Consider the following 21,243-nt stretch of genomic DNA (forward strand, 5'->3'; position numbering starts at 1 on the left):
TCTTTAAGGTATGTCCAAGATAGGTCCTATGCTCGAAAATAATTAAGTATAAGATTTACCAGTCATATTTGTTATAGGATTTTGTATCCTAAATTATAAAGAAAAATATTCAAGTCAGCTGGTTAGTATATAATAGTTAAATAATAAAATACTATTATATTTGAAATGTATATATATACACTATAATACAATATTAGTAAATGAGTGGAGTTGATAAATTGGATGTTAAACTTACCCTAAGTAGTTGCGAAGTTTTTGATTTTGGTTTTTATATTAGCACGTGGTTTGTTGGCTTGCCTAAAACCATAGATTAATTATTTTTATTAGGATATTCTTTCTCAAAATAATTTATTAGTTTAAACTTAAATTTATTTTGTAGTACATCCTTGGAGTATCTTTAACAAAATACTTGAGGGAAATATTCATTTTTCAAACAGGTGTTAAAGTTTAACCAAAGATAGAAATCCACTAGTACATATGGGTATCTATCCTACACGATTCTCGGTTGGAAAAATAATTTGATATCTAAAACCTAATATAATTTTTTTTTCAATATTCGACTCGTACAGTAAGTCAAATATTTATTTTTGATCTATATATTACACTTATAATCTTATAACTCATAATATTTGAGTTCATCCGTACCTTTTATATTATTAGTATAATGATGAAACATTTTACAATAATATATGAATAGTATATTTTACTATGAGATAGTAGAGTAAGTAAAAGATATATTTTATATCTAACATTTTGATAAAATATCATGGTGTAATAAATTCTAATAAGCGTAATATAGTATATAGAATATTATATGCACTTATGTTATAAGTCCGTCACGGGTTCATTAAAATGTAACAAGGTTATTAGATCTTTTTACTAGAATATGTATACAAATCTTATCTTCTCATAAGTATAAGTATATTATACTATACGAAAATAATATACTGTATATTTTGATCCTTGCACATTTACTTATGGTAAAAGATCAGATAATTAAATTTTTAAAAGTAAGGATATTGCAACAATGAAAACATCTTTTCTTATCCTACTTAAATCAATAATTTAGTATCTATTTATTTATTTTACCTGGCACGTTAAAATGTTCCTAAACATTCATTTTTCTCACACTGGAATTAAAAATGGATACCCCACATAAGAATAGTTGAATCAAATGTGTATTTAGTACGTTTGTCCTTTATAAAACTTTATATAAAAAAAAAATCAGATTACAATTTTAATATTGTAATATCTTTAAATAAATTATTTTTGTATGGGATATACATGCATATTTCAATACATGTATACTACTCAAATATAGTTAGAATCAATTTTAGAAATGTCAAACTCTGTATTACTTACCATAAGTACTGCTTTCAATAAATAATGTAATATACAATAAATTAATAGTTAAGTGTTGATACTTTATGGTTCAACCCACTAGTTAAAAATAAATTTATTCCCATAAGTCCAGAAAGTTCATATTTTGAGTAATTTATTTTCCTAAACTTTTTATTTGACAGAAATTTATTTCAATATACTACTTTTATAAAAGGATAAAATAAAGTCATGAAAATAAGCTGGATGATTGGTACCATCGGATGTATAGTTATTATTTTATATATGTGTATATATTCCGTAAGTTTAATATTAACTAGAGATTTGAAATTTTATACACATATATACATATACCCAATAGAATTTCTTGATGGTATACCCAATATAATATCTTCTGTGAGATAAACATAAGAAGAAATGTCATTTGTAATTCATACGAAAATATGAAGATATTATAAGAATAAACCATGAAATCTACTATGTTTTAAAAATGTCATTTGTCTCAATAAAATACTACTTGCGATGGAACCTAACAATATATAAGCATAAATAAAGTTAGCTGTAAGCATACTCATTACATCAAAAAATTAGCTATAGTGTCAATGGAGACAATGATATATTTGAAACTCCATTCTCCAACCAAAAGAAAACCATAACCATAATAATATCTATGCGTAAATGAAAAAGTTGGGATATTGATATTCACTGGTAACAACCAGTATAGTATTTAGACTTGAACCTAAGAAGAATGCCTTAGTATAAAACTTTAAGATAAGCCAATTACTTGCATAGATAAAGTGTGATGGTTATTAGTATTCCGGGAGGATAATTACTAGAACAGTGTCTGTATGATAAATAAGCGATAACAACTGGCCACTGTTATTTCTTGTTTATTGATACTACTCGGTTCTAGAATATGATCCATCATGAGAATACTGATTTCCTTGTTTCTTGATGCAAACTATAGTAAACGATGTACTTTCAAAATCCTGATTTGAAAGAAGTCTATTTATGGGAAATACCATGATAATTACCTCTCCGGTAAATCTGGGCATGGTGCGGTAGACTCTCCAGCTTGTCCGGGTGAGATGGGGTTACCTCTCCGGTGAGACCGGGTGAGATGGGGTTACCTCTCCGGCAAGACCGGGTAAGATGGGGTATGTGTGATAATAATGGAATTCCCTAAATAGTACCATGACCTGATGTCTGACTTGTGAGTCTGTTTACAGTGTGGATAATGTGCATACTACAGTATATGAAATATTATATGGATATGTATGTCTATGAGGAAATCCAAAGACTATATTGATTAACAATTAGGAATAAATTATGAACAAGTATGTCAATGATAATTTTAGATTTATTTATTAGGAATCTCTAGTATACGTCTCTAAATTTCGATATCAAACATTATTTCTTTTGATCATCCGCCTCGAAATTCGTGCGACAAGATGAACGACAGGAACTCTTTAAGTTGGGACGCCATCAAAAGTATAAGAATTTCCTTTGCAATTATTAACGCATTAGAAAATTTGTAACTAAAAGTGGTACGAAGACACAATACATCTAAACACTTACTTTCATTAAGAAATCTTAAGAAAATAAGAATCTCACAACATAGAGAATAGTTCTGGTCAAAATAAAGTGAACTTCAAAACAAAGACTAGAAACTAAACTAACTAAAAATATTCATCCATATTTCAGGGAATCTCGAGGACGAGATTTAAAACAAGGTGGGGAGAATGTAACATTCCCAAAATTTTATTTATATAAAATATAAAAACTTATGTTATTAAAATGATGCATCATGGGTAAATTGACCAATGGAAATATGAGATATTTTGGGCAAACGTAGGAACCGTTTAGTAATTAAATTATAAAAATACTTTATATTTGAACCTACTCCGTTTTTAATGAAACTTGGTTCAAAATGTAGATAAAATTATTCTCATTCTAATGGCATATTTATTATTTTATAAAACCTCATACTTTAAAAGTTACAAGCGCCAAATAAGTGAAGCAGTTAAATTAATTATAATAATAAAATAATAATTAAATAAAGTAAACTAACTTAACATGAATGATGCATGGCATACGTAAATATCAAGAAAAAGAAAACAAAGGAATTATGAAATCATGTGTGTATATACGTGTATGATAAGAAGGAATATTTTTCCTTTAAATTAACCTCCAAGTTTCATGAAGTTGAGTATAAATAGACATGCACTGCAACAATCAAAATCGCCCAACATTTCCTCCCATCTCACTTGTTGTCGCCTATTTTATGTATTTTATACTTTCTTAGTATTACACCCCTAAATACTACAAAGCCCTGCCCAATTTTAAGTATTGTAGCCCCTGATCACCGATACCCTGTCCAAGTGACGTAGGACCCCGTAACGTATGTCAAAGCTCTGCCTAAATTCGTTGGGGTTCTGTCTCGTGACGTAGGGATAAAGTAGAATTGGGTTACCATACTTAATGTGAGTACACTATATATTTTATTAAATAATCCAGGAGTTGTACCCAAAATATAACAACCCTCCTGAATATTTTTCTGACACCCTACACTACCTAAAATACACCCCGTATGCGAAAACCGAGCCCAAAATATGTTAAAACGTTAAAAATTAAATAAAACAATTTTCCAGAAACGCTCGCGGGCCGCGTAGCCTTTGGCTACCTCTTACGCGGGCCGCGACAGATAAGAGATAAGGAGAAACCCGGTGCTCACACGTGTCGATGACTCAGCAACTCATTCGCCGCCATTGAGCCCTCGCGGGCCGCGTAAAACCTTTCCTATCTCTTACGCGGGCCGCGTAAAACGGAGAATCAGGCCCTATAAATAGAGACCTTCGGCCGTTCATTTGAAATCGCACCAAAATTCTTTCTCTCTCGAATTTCTGAAGAATTAAAGTAATTCTCGGGCATTATACCCCCTAATTAGTGAAGCTCTGCCTCGTTGTAAGTATCATAACCCCTGGATACGTATTAGATACTCTGCCCGATTGATCTAGGGTTCCGTAACGGCTGTCGTGGTTCTGCCCGACGTAGTCGTTGGAAGGCCGTCTCGGGGAGGATATTACTAATGTTAAAATGGGTTATTATACTAACGCGTGTGCATTGTTTATTCAACTAGATTATAACCAGGAAGCCACAAAGGAAATACCTAAAATAGCAATGTGAGTAATCTCCTTTTTGTTAATAGTTTTTACAAAACCTTAACCTTTTTACAATGCAATTTAGCAGTGATTGAGTCTTTGTAATTCTGCAATTACTGCCGGTATGTTGGGGTTTTGTATACAAAATGTGAGTAACGTCACCATTGGACGAAGAGTTAGCCAATGTGTAATATGACCCACAAGTCAGGATTCACAGTACTGAATGAGTAATTGGGTAGATATAAACATTGAAATCGCCCTCAATACTGTTTAAATCGAATTAATGTTTCTTAATTAAACTGGGATTCACTCACCAGTATTTCTTGCTGATAAAATGTTTTAAACACGTGTTTCAGGTAACTTAGTATGAAGAACATAAAAGCCAGCTGGAGTGTCACACCCCCAAAATCCACCCGCGGAGTACCACCGCTTGGGAGTGCGACTGACCAGGATCAAGCCATCAATCATATCAAACATAGCATTTAATAATAAAAGTAATCAATGTAAATCATCATGACATGATTGATGTTCCAAAACCAAACATCGTTTAAATAGCGGAAGCATAGTATGTAATCTCAAAATAGTTATAAGTTCAATATCGTTCATGATCCGTATCCCACAACGTCCTGCTCCTCCCTGTGCAAGCTCCGTAATGTACCTAAGGTCCTGCAAGGCATGCAGCAAATAATCAACAAACTAGTTGAGCGAGTTCACAGAAAGTAAGTTCATAACATAGTGCTTAAGTATAGCTAGTGGGGGCTTCCCATACTAGTGTGTACTAAAGGTGGGGGCTTCCCAAACCTTGTGTTCATAATACTGGTGGGGGCTTCCCATGTTTATCCTGGCTAATGAGGGCTTCTCATTAACGGTACTTACTAGACTAACTTCCGACCATGTGTTCTTCTTTACCGAGAACAGGAAAACGTACAGGGTCACGTAGGCTTTACGTGACGTGCCCTTCCCCGAGGACATGGTACGCGTGGGGGCTACGTAGGCTTTACGCAGCGTGGCCTTCCGACCCGGAAGCCAGAGGATGGTATTGGGTTACGTAGGCTTTACGTAACGTGTCCTCCCGACCCGGGAGACAAATGGCAAATACTGGGTTACGTAGGCTTTACGTAACGTGTCCTGACTATCCTGAGGACGATGGTCTATAGTCTAGAGAATGCGTAAGTACGAGTAACTCTTTTAACAATAACATATCCAACCCAATTCCCAACCCGGGAATCCCATGCCTTGGCTGTGTGAACTCACCTTGGTTTGCTCGGCAGATACACAAAAGAGTACAGGTAGCAAGTAAATGGTCAACCACGTCCTATCATGGTTATTATGCAAGTCAGGTTCGTATGTAGCACGTATATTGTATCACGTATAATCATGGCAAACACGTACATGTATCATCAATCCGATAAACAATCTAAGGGTTCGGTCCAATCATTACCCGGCCCAATGACAATAAGCAGCCCAATATCATAACAGTTAAACAAATAGCCAAGTGTCCGGCCCAATCAGTTGGGCCTGTAATAGTAAAAGTCCAATAGCAACAGTCCACAAATCAAATCATTGGGCCCGTGACAGTGAAGGCCCAAACAGTGTGCGTGTAAATGGTGATCTCGAGTCGCAACCGGCGATCTTGAGTCGCAACCGAGGATTACGAGTCATATCAGGAGATTACGAGTCGCAACAGTAGGTTGCGAGTCACAATGGCTGGTCTCGGTTCATCATGGTCCGGTTACGAGTCGCAACGAGACTCGCAACCGTGGTTACGGTTCATGCTGTTGTGGTCTCGAGTCGAGACGGTGAGGTTTCGACTCGCAATCTGAGTCGCAACCGTATGTGTGTAACTGGTTTCCATAAATCCTGTAACAATCACTCCGTGATTCTAGCAAACAACTTAGGCAATTTCACAATTCAGATCAATTAACAGTTTTTAACAATTTCATGACATCTTCAAGCATGTTCATATCATCAGTTCATATATTCAACCTCAGTTCACAATAATTACATAAACATAACCCGTAATCTAATTATATCACCGGATTCTAGATCAACCATGCCTTCCCCTAAACATGTTTGCACATTAGAATCATCACAGCCGATTACAAGCACAAGTATACAAACCGATCCAGGGTTACAACAAGAACAATTAGAAACATACCATTCGGTTATCATGCATTCATACAACATATAATCAAATACAAAATATCATCAATCGATCCAACTAGCATATGATCCGGTTACTAACAAAATCATATAAACACGTCATCATGAACATCATACTAACCGAGATGGGAAGAGAGGGATTCAGATTCAAAAGCTTCGAAGGGTGTTCGGCAGTCTTCGGTTCCGAGCCGAGAGAGAGAGAGAGAGCTTGGTGTTTGTGTGTGTTCTTGATTGCCAAGATTGTGAAAACAAAAACCCTAATGAGATACATGTACGTATGGAAAGGAAGTGGGCCGAAACCCCACTTGGGCTATCTCATGGTCTCGAGTCCAATTGTATGGACCGAGTGGGTTGATATGATTGAAATACTATTCGGTTTGATAACTTCAACACTTAATCACATAATTCACGTAACACGTATCATTCAATCAATCAATATAATCACATAATCACACTAGTTCAATGGTTACACATAATGTACGAGACGGTAAAGTACGAGTTGTCACATTATCCCCAACTAATTGGAAATTTCGTCCCGAAATTTGGTATGCACTCACTGAGGAAGCTAGGTAAGCTGTATTGTTCACTGGTTTTCCTGGGGTGTCACATCCTCCCCCCGTTGATCTGGAATTTCGTCCCGAAATTCCGAAGTAGTAGCTTCAGCCTCAGTAGTGGTTGCAGTGGTTTCGAATAACTGGGGGTACTTTTCTGACATCCTGTCTTCGCGTTCCCAGGTGTACTCTGGGCCACGTTTGGAGTTCCAACGAACTCGAACAAGAGGGATTCTCTTGTGTTTGAGGACCTTTACATCCCGGTCTGTGATTTCTACTGGTTCCTCGACGAACTGCAACCGCTCGTCGATAGTGAGTTCCTTAAAAGGAATGATGAGGTTTTCATCTGATAGACACTTCTTTAAGTTCGATACATGAAAGACATTGTGAACTGCCCCGAGTTCAGCTGGTAGGTTCAACTTGTATGCTACCTTGCCAATCTTTTCTATGATTTCGAATGGTCCGACGTATCGCGGATTCAGTTTGCCCCGTTTGCCAAAACGAACCACACCCTTCCAGGGTGAAACTTTCAATAAAACCCGGTCCCCGACCTCAAATTCCAATGGCTTTCTACGCTTGTCCGCGTAGGCTTTCTGACGGTCGCGTGCTGCCGCCATGCGTTGTCGTATCTGTGCAATCTTTTCTGTGGCGTCCACAACAATCTCTGGACCTGTGATCTGACTATCTCCCACCTCTGCCCAGCAGAGGGGTGACCGGCATTTACGCCCGTACAATGCCTCGAATGGAGCGGCTTGAATGCTGGTGTGATAACTGTTATAATACGAGAACTCCACCAAAGGGAGGTGCTTTTCCCAGCCGTTGCCGAAGTCTATGACGCATGCCCTAAGCATGTCTTCAAGAGTTTGAATCGTTCGCTCAGACTGCCCATCCGTCTGAGGGTGATATGCTGTGCTCATGTCTAACCGTGAGCCGAATGATTTATGCATCGCTTGCCAAAGTTCTGATGTGAATCGTGCGTCGCGATCCGAAATGATAGACGTGGGCACCCCGTGCCTCGAAACAACTTCCTTAAGATAGACGTCTGCGAGTGTGGAGAACTTGTCCGTTTCCTTAATCGGCAGGAAATGTGCAGACTTGGTGAGTCGATCAACTATGACCCATATTGTATCGTTCCCACGCTGGGATCTAGGTAAGCCTGTAACAAAATCCATGGAAATTTCTTCCCATTTCCACTGAGGTATCTTAGGCTGTTGAAGTAAGCCAGCTGGTTTCTGATATTCAACCTTGACTCTCGCACAGGTCAAGCATTTTCCAACGTACGTAGCAATGTGGGCCTTCATACTAGGCCACCAATAGGTAGTACTGATGTCGTGGTACATTTTATCCGACCCTGGATGTACCGAATAGCGAGACTTGTGAGCTTCATCCATCACAAGTTCGCGTAGACCGCCATAAAGTGGGACCCAAATACGCCCCGTTACATAGTAGGCGCCGTCTGCCTTCTGTTCCATTTGCTGTCGTGAGCCGCGTAAGGCTTCAGCTTTGACGTTTTCGGGCTTCAATGCTTCTACCTGAGCATTTCGTATCTGTGCTGGAAGGCTAGACTGAATCGTAAGCTGTAGCGCTCGCACGCGCCGAGGTAAAGTGTCTTTCCGACTGAGGGCATCAGCCACAACATTGGCTTTGCCTGGATGGTACTTGATAGCGCATTCATAATCGTTTAGTAACTCGACCCATCGTCGTTGACGCATATTCAAATCCTTCTGCTTAAGGATATGCTCGAGACTCCTGTGATCGGTGTAAATCGTGCACCTGGTACCGTACAGGTAGTGTCGCCATATCTTAAGCGCGAATACAACAGCTCCCAGCTCTAAGTCGTGCGTCGTGTAGTTGCGTTCATGAACCTTGAGTTGACGAGAGGCGTAAGCGATAACCTTGTCGCGCTGCATTAACACACATCCCAGTCCCCGAATGGATGCATCACAATAAACCACGAAGTCATCTGTGCCCTCTGGCAGAGAGAGGATAGGTGCACTGCAAAGTCTATCCTTTAGGTGCTGAAAAGCAGTCTCCTGGGGCTCTCCCCAGCGATAGGTAACACCCTTCTGTGTCAGTAGCGTAAGCGGCTGAGCAATCTTCGAAAAGTCTCTAATAAACCGTCTGTAGTAACCTGCCAGACCCAAGAATTGGCGTATTTCTGTCGGTGTACGCGGTGCAGGCCAGTTTCTGATCGAGTCTACCTTGGATGGATCGACATGGATCCCATCCTTATTCACTACATGGCCTAAGAAGTGGACTTCACGAAGCCAGAAGTCGCATTTAGAAAGCTTAGCGTACAGCTGTTCCTTCCGAAGGAGTTCCAAAATAAGGCGAAGATGCTGCTCGTGTTCCTCCTGACTCCTGGAGTAAATCAGAATGTCGTCGATGAATACTATGACAAACTTGTCAAGATAGGGTTTGCACACCCTGTTCATAAGGTCCATAAATACCGCAGGCGCGTTCGTTAACCCGAATGGCATGACAAGAAACTCGTAGTGGCCATAACGAGTTCTGAAGGCTGTCTTGGAGACGTCCTCATCCCGGACTCTCAGCTGATGGTACCCTGACCTTAAGTCTATCTTCGAATAGTAACACGACCCTTGCAACTGGTCGAATAAGTCGTCGATGCGTGGAAGAGGATAACGGTTCTTCACCGTCACCTTGTTGAGTTCACGGTAGTCGATGCACATCATGAACGTACCGTCCTTCTTTTTCACGAAAAGTACTGGAGCTCCCCAAGGCGAAGAGCTTGGACGAATGAAGCCCTTTTCCAAGAGCTCTTGTAGCTGCTTTGACAGTTCCCCAATTCTGATGGAGCTAGACGATATGGTGCGCGAGCTATGGGTGCTGCTCCTGGAGCGAGCTCGATCTGAAATTCGACCTGACGATGAGGCGGTAAACCAGGTAAGTCTTCAGGAAACACCTGAGGGTAATCACGTACAATTGGGATATCCTCCAATTTCTTTTCCTTTGCTGATGCGTCTGTAACGAGTGCCAGAATGGCAGTATGCCCCTTTCGTAAACATTTCTGCGCCTTCAAGAAAGAGATGATGCCTACCACTGCACCACTCTTGTCGCCTTGAACTTCGAGAGGTTCCTGACCCGAACGAGGAATACGAATGATCTTTTCACTGCATAAGATCTCTGCCTGGTGTTGGGTCAACCAATCCATCCCAATCACAACGTCGAAACTACCCAAAACTATGGGAATGAGGTCTATAGAGAAAGCTTGACCAGCTAGGATAAGATTACAACCCTGAACTACGTGCGTGGCTTCTAGACTTTTACCGTTAGCTAACTCTACTACATGTTTGGTGGGTAAAAGTGTTGGTGCACGTTTTAGCAGTTGACACATTTTCACAGACATATAGCTTGTATCCGCACCCGAATCAAACAAAACAGTAACGTAAATATTGTCGAGGAGAAACTTACCCATAACAACGTTGGGATCGTTCACTGCGTCTCCTCTTCCCAAAACGAAAGCTCGACCTCTTGCCTCGTTGCCATTATTGTTGTTGTTCCCGCCGTTGTTGTTGCCGTTGCCCTGGTTGTTGTTGTTGTTGCGGTTCTGGTTCTGGTTCAATTGAGGGCAATCGCGTTTGAAGTGACCTTCAGCCCCACACTGGAAACATCCCCAGTTTCCACGCTGTGGCTGCTGTTGCTGCTGCTGGTTCTGTGGAGCTGGTTGCTGAGGCTGCTGATTCTGATTCGCAGGACGAGGGCTCCTACAGTCTTTAGCCTCGTGTCCCATCTTAAAACACCTTTGACAACGACCCTTGTTACACGGACCGTGGTGATGCCTGTTGCAGTTGTGGCACCTAGGTTGACTACCCTGATATCTCCTCTGTCTGTGACTACCAGAGGATTGCTGGCTAGGACTCTGGTAATGGTCGTCTTCTGTTGCTGAGCTTGAGACTGAACGGATGCTGAGCCTCTGCTGGAATCTCCATCCCACTTTCTTTTACTGTCACCAGATGTAGCAGGAGTAACTGAGGTGGTGACGTTAGCAGTAGCACTAACACGCTTGGGCAGTTTATTCTGATCCACTGCCTGATCGGTGATGCGATGAGCGAGACGCTGGATTTCCTGGATGTTTTCGAGGTTAGCCGACGTCACGTGGCTCTGAATTTCTGGCGCCAATCCCTTGAGATACAACTCAATGCGCTTGTATGGAGGGTCCACCATAGTAGGACACAGAACGGCCAGCTCATTCGACCGTTTAGTATACGCTTCGATCTCTGATCCAACCATTTTCAGATTATACAGCTCGTCTTCCAGCTTGTGAATATCTTCGCGAGTACAATACTCACGCTTGATGAGTTCCTTAAAATCGTTCCATGGGGTGGCGTTAGCAGCTGCCAACCCTAAGATCTGAACTTGGGCGTTCCACCAAGTTAACGCTATTCCTTCCAAAGTACCAGTGGCAAACTTGACCTTGCGAGCCTTAGGGCACTCGCACATTTCGAATACTGATTCTAGCTTTTCAAACCAATGGAGGAGTCCCACTGCCCCCTCTGTGCCGCTGAAAGAATTTGGACGACAGTCCATGAAGTTCTTGAAAGTGCAGACAGGCTGCTGCGCGTGTTGACCTATTGTGTACGAATAGGACGAAGTTAAATACGAGAGCTAATGTAGGATCTAAAGATCCTAGTGTGTGCCTATACTGCAGGATATACTACCTGCTTGAGCTGCTGCAACTGCCGCAGCAACTTGAGCTTGAACAAGAGCCTCTAGCTGGGCTTGTGTCATGTTGATTCGTCCAGACATGATCTTCATAGTAACAAGTAGCATAGGTAAGAATGGTTCGCGAATAGGGCGATGACAGAAAAGTGTAAGCACGTAGGGATTCTCATGCTATAGTATCATGTGTATCTAAACGTAATGCGAGCAAAGTTCTAAGCAGTTCTAGCAAACAGGCAATAAACATAAACCTTATTACCTAGGATGTCGAGTCTTGCACGTGGAGCGAAGCGTCGTTGTGGATCGTTGAGAGCACTGTACTGGTTATAGTCCAGTTTTAATAAAAACGTTTTCCCATATTAAAACCAAGTTCTCTATAACCAATGGCTCTGATACCAATCTGTCACACCCCCAAAATCCACCCGCGGAGTACCACCGCTTGGGAGTGCGACTGACCAGGATCAAGCCATCAATCATATCAAACATAGCATTTAATAATAAAAGTAATCAATGTAAATCATCATGACATGATTGATGTTCCAAAACCAAACATCGTTTAAATAGCGGAAGCATAGTATGTAATCTCAAAATAGTTATAAGTTCAATATCGTTCATGATCCGTATCCCACAACGTCCTGCTCCTCCCTGTGCAAGCTCCGTAATGTACCTAAGGTCCTGCAAGGCATGCAGCAAATAATCAACAAACTAGTTGAGCGAGTTCACAGAAAGTAAGTTCATAACATAGTGCTTAAGTATAGCTAGTGGGGGCTTCCCATACTAGTGTGTACTAAAGGTGGGGGCTTCCCAAACCTTGTGTTCATAATACTGGTGGGGGCTTCCCATGTTTATCCTGGCTAATGAGGGCTTCTCATTAACGGTACTTACTAGACTAACTTCCGACCATGTGTTCTTCTTTACCGAGAACAGGAAAACGTACAGGGTCACGTAGGCTTTACGTGACGTGCCCTTCCCCGAGGACATGGTACGCGTGGGGGCTACGTAGGCTTTACGCAGCGTGGCCTTCCGACCCGGAAGCCAGAGGATGGTATTGGGTTACGTAGGCTTTACGTAACGTGTCCTCCCGACCCGGGAGACAAATGGCAAATACTGGGTTACGTAGGCTTTACGTAACGTGTCCTGACTATCCTGAGGACGATGGTCTATAGTCTAGAGAATGCGTAAGTACGAGTAACTCTTTTAACAATAACATATCCAACCCAATTCCCAACCCGGGAATCCCATGCCTTGGCTGTGTGAACTCACCTTGGTTTGCTCGGCAGATACACAAAAGAGTACAGGTAGCAAGTAAATGGTCAACCACGTCCTATCATGGTTATTATGCAAGTCAGGTTCGTATGTAGCACGTATATTGTATCACGTATAATCATGGCAAACACGTACATGTATCATCAATCCGATAAACAATCTAAGGGTTCGGTCCAATCATTACCCGGCCCAATGACAATAAGCAGCCCAATATCATAACAGTTAAACAAATAGCCAAGTGTCCGGCCCAATCAGTTGGGCCTGTAATAGTAAAAGTCCAATAGCAACAGTCCACAAATCAAATCATTGGGCCCGTGACAGTGAAGGCCCAAACAGTGTGCGTGTAAATGGTGATCTCGAGTCGCAACCGGCGATCTTGAGTCGCAACCGAGGATTACGAGTCATATCAGGAGATTACGAGTCGCAACAGTAGGTTGCGAGTCACAATGGCTGGTCTCGGTTCATCATGGTCCGGTTACGAGTCGCAACGAGACTCGCAACCGTGGTTACGGTTCATGCTGTTGTGGTCTCGAGTCGAGACGGTGAGGTTTCGACTCGCAATCTGAGTCGCAACCGTATGTGTGTAACTGGTTTCCATAAATCCTGTAACAATCACTCCGTGATTCTAGCAAACAACTTAGGCAGTTTCACAATTCAGATCAATTAACAGTTTTTAACAATTTCATGACATCTTCAAGCATGTTCATATCATCAGTTCATATATTCAACCTCAGTTCACAATAATTACATAAACATAACCCGTAATCTAATTATATCACCGGATTCTAGATCAACCATGCCTTCCCCTAAACATGTTTGCACATTAGAATCATCACAGCCGATTACAAGCACAAGTATACAAACCGATCCAGGGTTACAACAAGAACAATTAGAAACATACCATTCGGTTATCATGCATTCATACAACATATAATCAAATACAAAATATCATCAATCGATCCAACTAGCATATGATCCGGTTACTAACAAAATCATATAAACACGTCATCATGAACATCATACTAACCGAGATGGGAAGAGAGGGATTCAGATTCAAAAGCTTCGAAGGGTGTTCGGCAGTCTTCGGTTCCGAGCCGAGAGAGAGAGAGCTTGGTGTTTGTGTGTGTTCTTGATTGCCAAGATTGTGAAAACAAAAACCCTAATGAGATACATGTACGTATGGAAAGGAAGTGGGCCGAAACCCCACTTGGGCTATCTCATGGTCTCGAGTCCAATTGTATGGACCGAGTGGGTTGATGTGATTGAAATACTATTCGGTTTGATAACTTCAACACTTAATCACATAATTCACGTAACACGTATCATTCAATCAATCAATATAATCACATAATCACACTAGTTCAATGGTTACACATAATGTACGAGACGGTAAAGTACGAGTTGTCACATGGAGAGCACTGAAGGCTTAGAAAAGTGGCTATAAAAGTTACCTAAATAAAAGAAAGTGTTTATTTCAATAAAGTGGGATTTATCCCTGTAAATCAGTTTGTAATGAAAACTTGGATTTTACCCGTGTGATTATAAAAAAAATAAAATGTGGTGGTTTACTCTGATAAAATATTTCCTAACTACGGTCCTGATGAAAATTTCCGCTGCCAAATTAGACTATAATGCGATACCACCAAAACTGGCTCGCGGCCACCGTTCCCGGGATTTAGGGATCGGGGGTTGTGACAAAACATAAATTATAGGGGGTTATAAGAAAGGGTATTTTAGTAATTTACCCAAGTCAACAGATCAGCCAACATATTTGATTCCAGGGGGTAGACATGCGACATAACAGCAAATGTTGGGGGGTAAAATAAAAGGGTAAAATAGTCATTTCACCCCAAGTCAACAGACCAGTCAACAAAATTGAAGCCGGGGGGTAGAATTGCGACATAACAGTGAACAGTGGGGGGTAAAATTGCAATTATTTCCTTAGGGGGGTAAGAGTGCCAATGACCCCTAACCTCACGGGGTAAAATTGCAGTTTACTCATTAAAATATTTATATACACACCTTACTTTTTTTTTGAACTGCAAGGAACGACGTGCCAACCACCGTGACACCGGGCGCTGTAGCCAAGGTCGACTACTCGACCGTAGCCAGCCCCTTGGCTCTCCCTAGATGCACGGAAACCCGACCTCACTCGCCCGAAGGCATGACAGTGGAATAATCGGTAAAACATCGCCTCCCATCCAAGTCGTACCGGCGCCACCCGTATTCGCTTTTCACCTGGATGCCGCAGAAAATAATAAAGAGAGTTGGAACTGAACCTGGGTCACAAGGAACACCAATACCTTACTAGTCTTTTGGAATGAGCTCACCTGTTTGAGTTCTTACATTTTGTTATTTTTTTTTTTCTTGGAGCGGCAATTTAGCAGAAAATAATGAAGAGAGTTGGAATTGAACCTGGGTCACAAGGAACACCAATACCTTACTAGTCTTTTGGAATGAGCTCACTTGTTTGAGTTCTTACATTTTGTTGTTTTTTTTTCTTGGAGCGGCAATTTATGTATGTTACCAAAGAGCAACATCAACTAACATTGATATATACCTACAAACTAGGGTGTAAACGAGGCGAGCTACTCAAGGTCAGCTAAAAGAAACTCGAAACGAGTTGAACTTAAACGAGCACAAGCCCAAGCAAGAGTTTATTAACAAGCTTGTTTAGCAAGTGACTCGCGAGCCTCAACAGGTATTATATATTTATTTATATAATAATGATTATTTATAAAATTATGATTAAACTAAATATGTGTGTGTGATGTTATATATAAATTTAGAAAAGAAATATAAATTATAACTAATACAAATTAATTAATAGATGATAAACGAGCCAAGCGGCCCAAGCCCGAGCTTGAAAAATTACTCACGAGCTAAGCTCCAGCTTTGAAACCAAAGTTTAAACCAAGACAAGCTTGAGTTCTCATAAGTTAAACAAGATTAAGCCAATTTGAGCCCGGGCTCTACTCGTTTGCACCGAAACTACAAAGTGAATTTGGAAGAAGAAAAAAGGAAAGTTAGCGGTTTCCAAGTGGCCAAATGGGAAACCGTCATGTGGCGACTAATAGGAATGAGATTTTTCCCCCAAATATATATGTACCTATACCCATACCTATGCCGATTTTGACTATACGGTACATGTATCAGTACGATGTTTTATTGATTTCGGTATTCACTGCTTTTGATATTGTTACGGGTAAAAATGGTACTAGTATCGAATTCGGTTATGAATGAATTTGATATTAACCTTTATTTTTCGTATTATGGTATTATCGTACTCATATCGATCTTACCTATTCGAGCCGGGGTCTCACTGGAAGCAGCCTCTCTATTCCTACGGGGTAGAGGTAAGGTTGTCTACATCTTACCCTCCTCAGACCCTACCTTAGCTTTGCTATTGGTGGGATTTACTGAGTATGGTGATGATGATGATGATATCGATTTTACCTATTAGGTAGTCGTATTGTATCACTACTCGTACCGATCTTACCGTATTTGGTACCCGTACTGTATTGGTACCATTACTAGTTTTACCTATTTAGTACTCGTACGAGTACGAGTGCTCAAAAGATAAAAAAACAAAGTACCACCAAAACGGTTACCGTAACGAAAGACCGGTACCGTACCATAATATTGGGTACGATATTCAATAATCAATTTTATTCAAAATTTGGTACCCGCATTTTCGGTACTGATACGTGTACGGATAGTGTACCATCTCATCCCTAGCGACTTCTGTAGACACAAACTTCAAAATGTATGTATTAGTAAACTAAAATAATAAAAAAACAAAAAAGAGTAAAAAAAGACAATGTAAAAAGGAAAGAAAAAAAAAGGAAGAGGGTAGCACTTAGCAGGATGGGTAAATCCTCAAAATCTGATGTGGGTGGGGGGCATGACCATCAGTACATGGCCTGCTTGGTTAATCTCTTGAATCAAAATTCTGTATATCTACAAACATAAATTGGAAAAAAGAAGTTAATGGTTTCCACGTGGCTAAATGGGAGGCCGCCACTTGACGACTACTGTAGTAGACACAAACTTGTAAATGTATGTAGCAGTAATAACAATTTTATGTATGTTATCTAGAAACAAATTTGCTATCCTTGAGAAAATGGACAGTAGGTCAGGCGAGGTAACAGTTCATGAAAGGTTCGGTTTAGAACGGGTGGCTTTAAAACCTGGTCATTTTGGTACGAGTCAGAACGACCTTTGAACCAATATGTTCAGGTAATAACGGATTATAATCAAAAGAGGTTTGAGTCGAAACAAACTCTTGTAGAAAAAGTATAAGACGGCGACTTTTGTAACCTTAAGAACGATTACCAGATCAGATGACTTAACACTATCAAAATATAATCAGAAATTTTTACAAAATCTATTCGACGCTCTTTATTCAACTGCACACATTGTACATATCTATGTGTTATATGCTTAGCCCCACACATGAAAACTTCTAATTCATTTCACCATTTTGGTTGGTTGAACCAATAACACCCGGCAACTGATGATGTGGTCAAATGAACCAACTTTTGAGTACATGTAAACGGCACGGTTGATGGCTCAAATGCTCAATGGTGTATGTTGAGAACACTTGTGGCGAAACCCACTATGTTTCATGAGCGCAAGGCCGCACAACAAACATAGTAAGCAGCTATGTGATTGGGCAACAGATGGTGATTTTGATTGAAGAAAAGATGCTCTAGGGTGGCAGAGCAAGCTCCTCGCTAATATACCACAAACATATCGAAAGGATAAATGGTATAAAGACTATGTATCTAGTCTGTGTGTACTTATATTTTTGGAACAGTTGAACTGATTAACAAAGAATCAAGTATTTTTGCCAACAATGTGAGCATATCAACTACTAAAACCACAAAGGAATCATTACAAATTGCATTTCAAGACTAATTTTGCATTGTCGATAAGCGAAGCTGGGGCTTGGGCTCGTTTACTAAACGAGCTTGTTATAAGTTCGGGCTCGAGCTCGTTTAAGCTCGGCTCGTTTCGAGTTGAGGTCGAGTACCTCAACTGGTTTGCACCTCTATAATAAACCAGCCAACATAAGCAACCTATACCATCATCTTGGTGTTGATGTTGTATTAAAAAAACCCACTTAATAAGGAGCATTTAAATGGCCTGCAAATGTGTGAGGTGTGAACCTCCCTTCAAGACCTACTGAGCTTTGATACACACCCATTTTTTTTTACTTTTTTTATTCAAGACTCATCTTGCAACCCATCCTTTAAGCCCAGCAAATGAGAATCCATTTATAGAGATGATTTTATTGGATTGTGTCCATACTTTCGACCCCTACTCATGCCAAACTACATGTTTTCGCTGAAGATTAAAATCCCACCAAACATGCCACTCTAAATGTAACATTTTCACCCTATGTTTTAGCCATATGGGCGGGCATGATTTTATCTCCACCACAATCTTCTCAAGTGACATATTCTACCCATTGAACTGCTTAACGTTTCCGGCCTCCACAAAGCCACCACAAAAATCACCCGAATGGTTTTGCTAAGCACCCAGGGATTCATATTCGTTTATGACCTTCCCATTTTCGTTTCAAAATTTCTTCGATTAGTTATATGACTAGAGAAGAATCATCAATAAATGACATAAAGACTCAATGGCCAAAAGTTCATCGAACAATAATGAAAGAATACGAATATTTACAAGCACTCAACTATTGTCATTGGAACCATGAAAATAATTCGCATCATTTATATCTCTTGGTTATCAAATTAACATGAACGGTTCACAAAAACAAACCAGAAAAAACAGATCCAACTGAACAAAAACAGAAGCTCATCAGAACGTAGGTTTACATAGAACTAACCTTCAAGCAATTAGCACACAACCAAGACGCGAAACACAATTATTCATGATGCAAAAACACTGAATTTCAATAACCAGATGAGGTGATTTGAAATCGAGTCTTTTCAGACAAATAACCCATATCAAATATTACCCAAATTAACCCAAAAGTTTGTCTTTGGGTTATATTTGCCACCTATAGTAATGGGTGTACCTGATATCTGCGGGTATACACGATACACACAACGGGTATTAAGCTAGGTATGAGACTCAGTTTTAAAATCAAGTATGGGTATTTTGTCGTTAATGGTGGTTCTTATGATGGTCAAATGTGCCAAAATACGGTAAATATATATTTAATGGGTCAAAATATATCAATCTAAATTAAAACGGGTAAAACATGTCAGATTATAGTAAATAAATGTTAAACGGGTAAAAAATTAGACAACAAAAGTGAAACGCTTATCGACAAGTATGTGTTATATTGAGTTCGAAGTTGACTTCAGAATTGATGATACGAGTCATGAGAACAATTACAAGAATATTAGCTAACAGAACCACACAAAACAATGATCAGCCCGCAATTGTTGTATGGTGACTGCAGTTTGAGAACACAGATAACCTGAAGGAGCCACCATCTGTTTTTGCTTATGAGATTATAAATCAAGCAGGATTTAAAAATATACTAGGAGCATGTTTGCAGTTAGATGATAAACTAAAAGCTATAAAAACCAAAATAGAACAGTACCAAAAAAAGAAAACTAGGATTTAAAAGTAGATTCATCATCTATGAGTGAATGATAGAATCAGAATGATTAAGCAAAAGTAGCGACTCTTTGTAGGAGCTCATCCTGAAGAGCGACCCATAAATCCCAAGACCGTTGATGCGTTCCGAGCAGAGGTCATAAACTTCTAGCTCACCATCATATCCATGCGTCTTCGTCCGATCCATTATCGGTTGGCCATTCTTCCTAAATCCAATCATACTATTAACCCGAACGTCGTTAACAGTGAATAGTTTTGTAAAGGAGGGTTTTGGAACACCATTTTTCAACATCATCAATACGTCACAAAATGGTTTCGGTGTTGAATTAGTAACAATACAGTGATGACTAAGCACCACAAGAGAATTGTTGATCTTAGACATATCGTACAGCCTTCCAGAGCGACCTGCTAAGTTATAAGGAAAGTCTATTGCTTCTCCAAATTCTTCACTTGCCAAATCAAATGAGTAAAACGTAAGTTTATCTGTAATATTATTATCATAAGTGAGCCAATAAATAACCCCATCTATAACCACCTGTGTATTCCGGAAATGCAACGATTTAGACTTAAGCGGCTTGTTCATCGGCACACTTCTCCAAGCCCCAGAGCTTAATGTGAACACCTCAGCCGTGGCCTCGACAAAACGTGAAATCTTGACGATCTTAGCGTCGCTAGTTTTAGGACACACCCCAAAACCAATAACAATATCGCCTCGATCCGGTATCTCTATACCAACAGATTTCCCAATTAGTGGATTCCAAACAACAACCAGTTTCTTTCGGTTCACTCGATCTCGGGTATATCCAAGCAAACACACCAATCCGTGAGAGCAATCGAGCATTAGTGGACACACAAACAGCTTAATGGTTGGAGGAACAACAGGGGAAAACTTGTGGTGGGGGAAGCTATCATCATCAACAATGGAAACATATTTTTCCTCGAGCAAACATGCATCCGCAGAAACAAATCTGTGCCCAGTATATTTTTCCTCGAGCAAATATGCATCCGCAGAAACAACTCTGTGCCCAGTAGCTCTTGTTATGTACCTTACCAGTAGATGTTGCGGCTGAGTCTTGTTGTTGTTGAGGGTGTGATGAGTGATAAATTCAGAGCTATCGATCAGAGACTTCCATTGCTTTGAAACGGATCTGAACCGAATCAAAGATTTGACAGGATGAACCCGGTTGATGATTTCCGCTTGGAGTTCGAACGGAATGTCGTCCGACATTTTGGACTTGGATTTTTGATTTTAGGGTTTCAAAATTTTGGAGACGATGGAGGGAAGAATTGAAAGGTGTAGGGAGGGATATGTGTTTTGGGTTTTGGGTTTTGGGCTTCATATACGATGGGCGGTGGATCATGGGTCAGTCCAAATATGAGAAATTTGTCCGGTCCAATTACAAGTAATGTTGTTTTAAATTTGTTTAAGGTGCGGTGTAAAACTTAAATAGTTTTTATTATGGCTGTCCAAAAAGCTTGCGGTT

The 21,243-nt window shown here is 40.1% G+C and overlaps 1 protein-coding gene across 1 annotated transcript; it reads right to left on the bottom strand.

Annotated features, from left to right (window-relative positions):
• Positions 1-19,781: 19,781 nt before the first annotated feature.
• On the bottom strand, positions 19,782-20,987 carry LOC110869866. Its single transcript, XM_022119071.1, has one exon. It carries the CDS (start codon positions 20,985-20,987, stop codon positions 19,782-19,784), a length of 1,206 nt encoding a protein of 401 aa, XP_021974763.1.
• Positions 20,988-21,243: the final 256 nt, after the last annotated feature.

This window comes from Helianthus annuus, chromosome 7 (assembly GCF_002127325.2).
Source record: "Helianthus annuus cultivar XRQ/B chromosome 7, HanXRQr2.0-SUNRISE, whole genome shotgun sequence".
NCBI classification, from domain to species: Eukaryota; Viridiplantae; Streptophyta; class Magnoliopsida; order Asterales; family Asteraceae; genus Helianthus; species Helianthus annuus.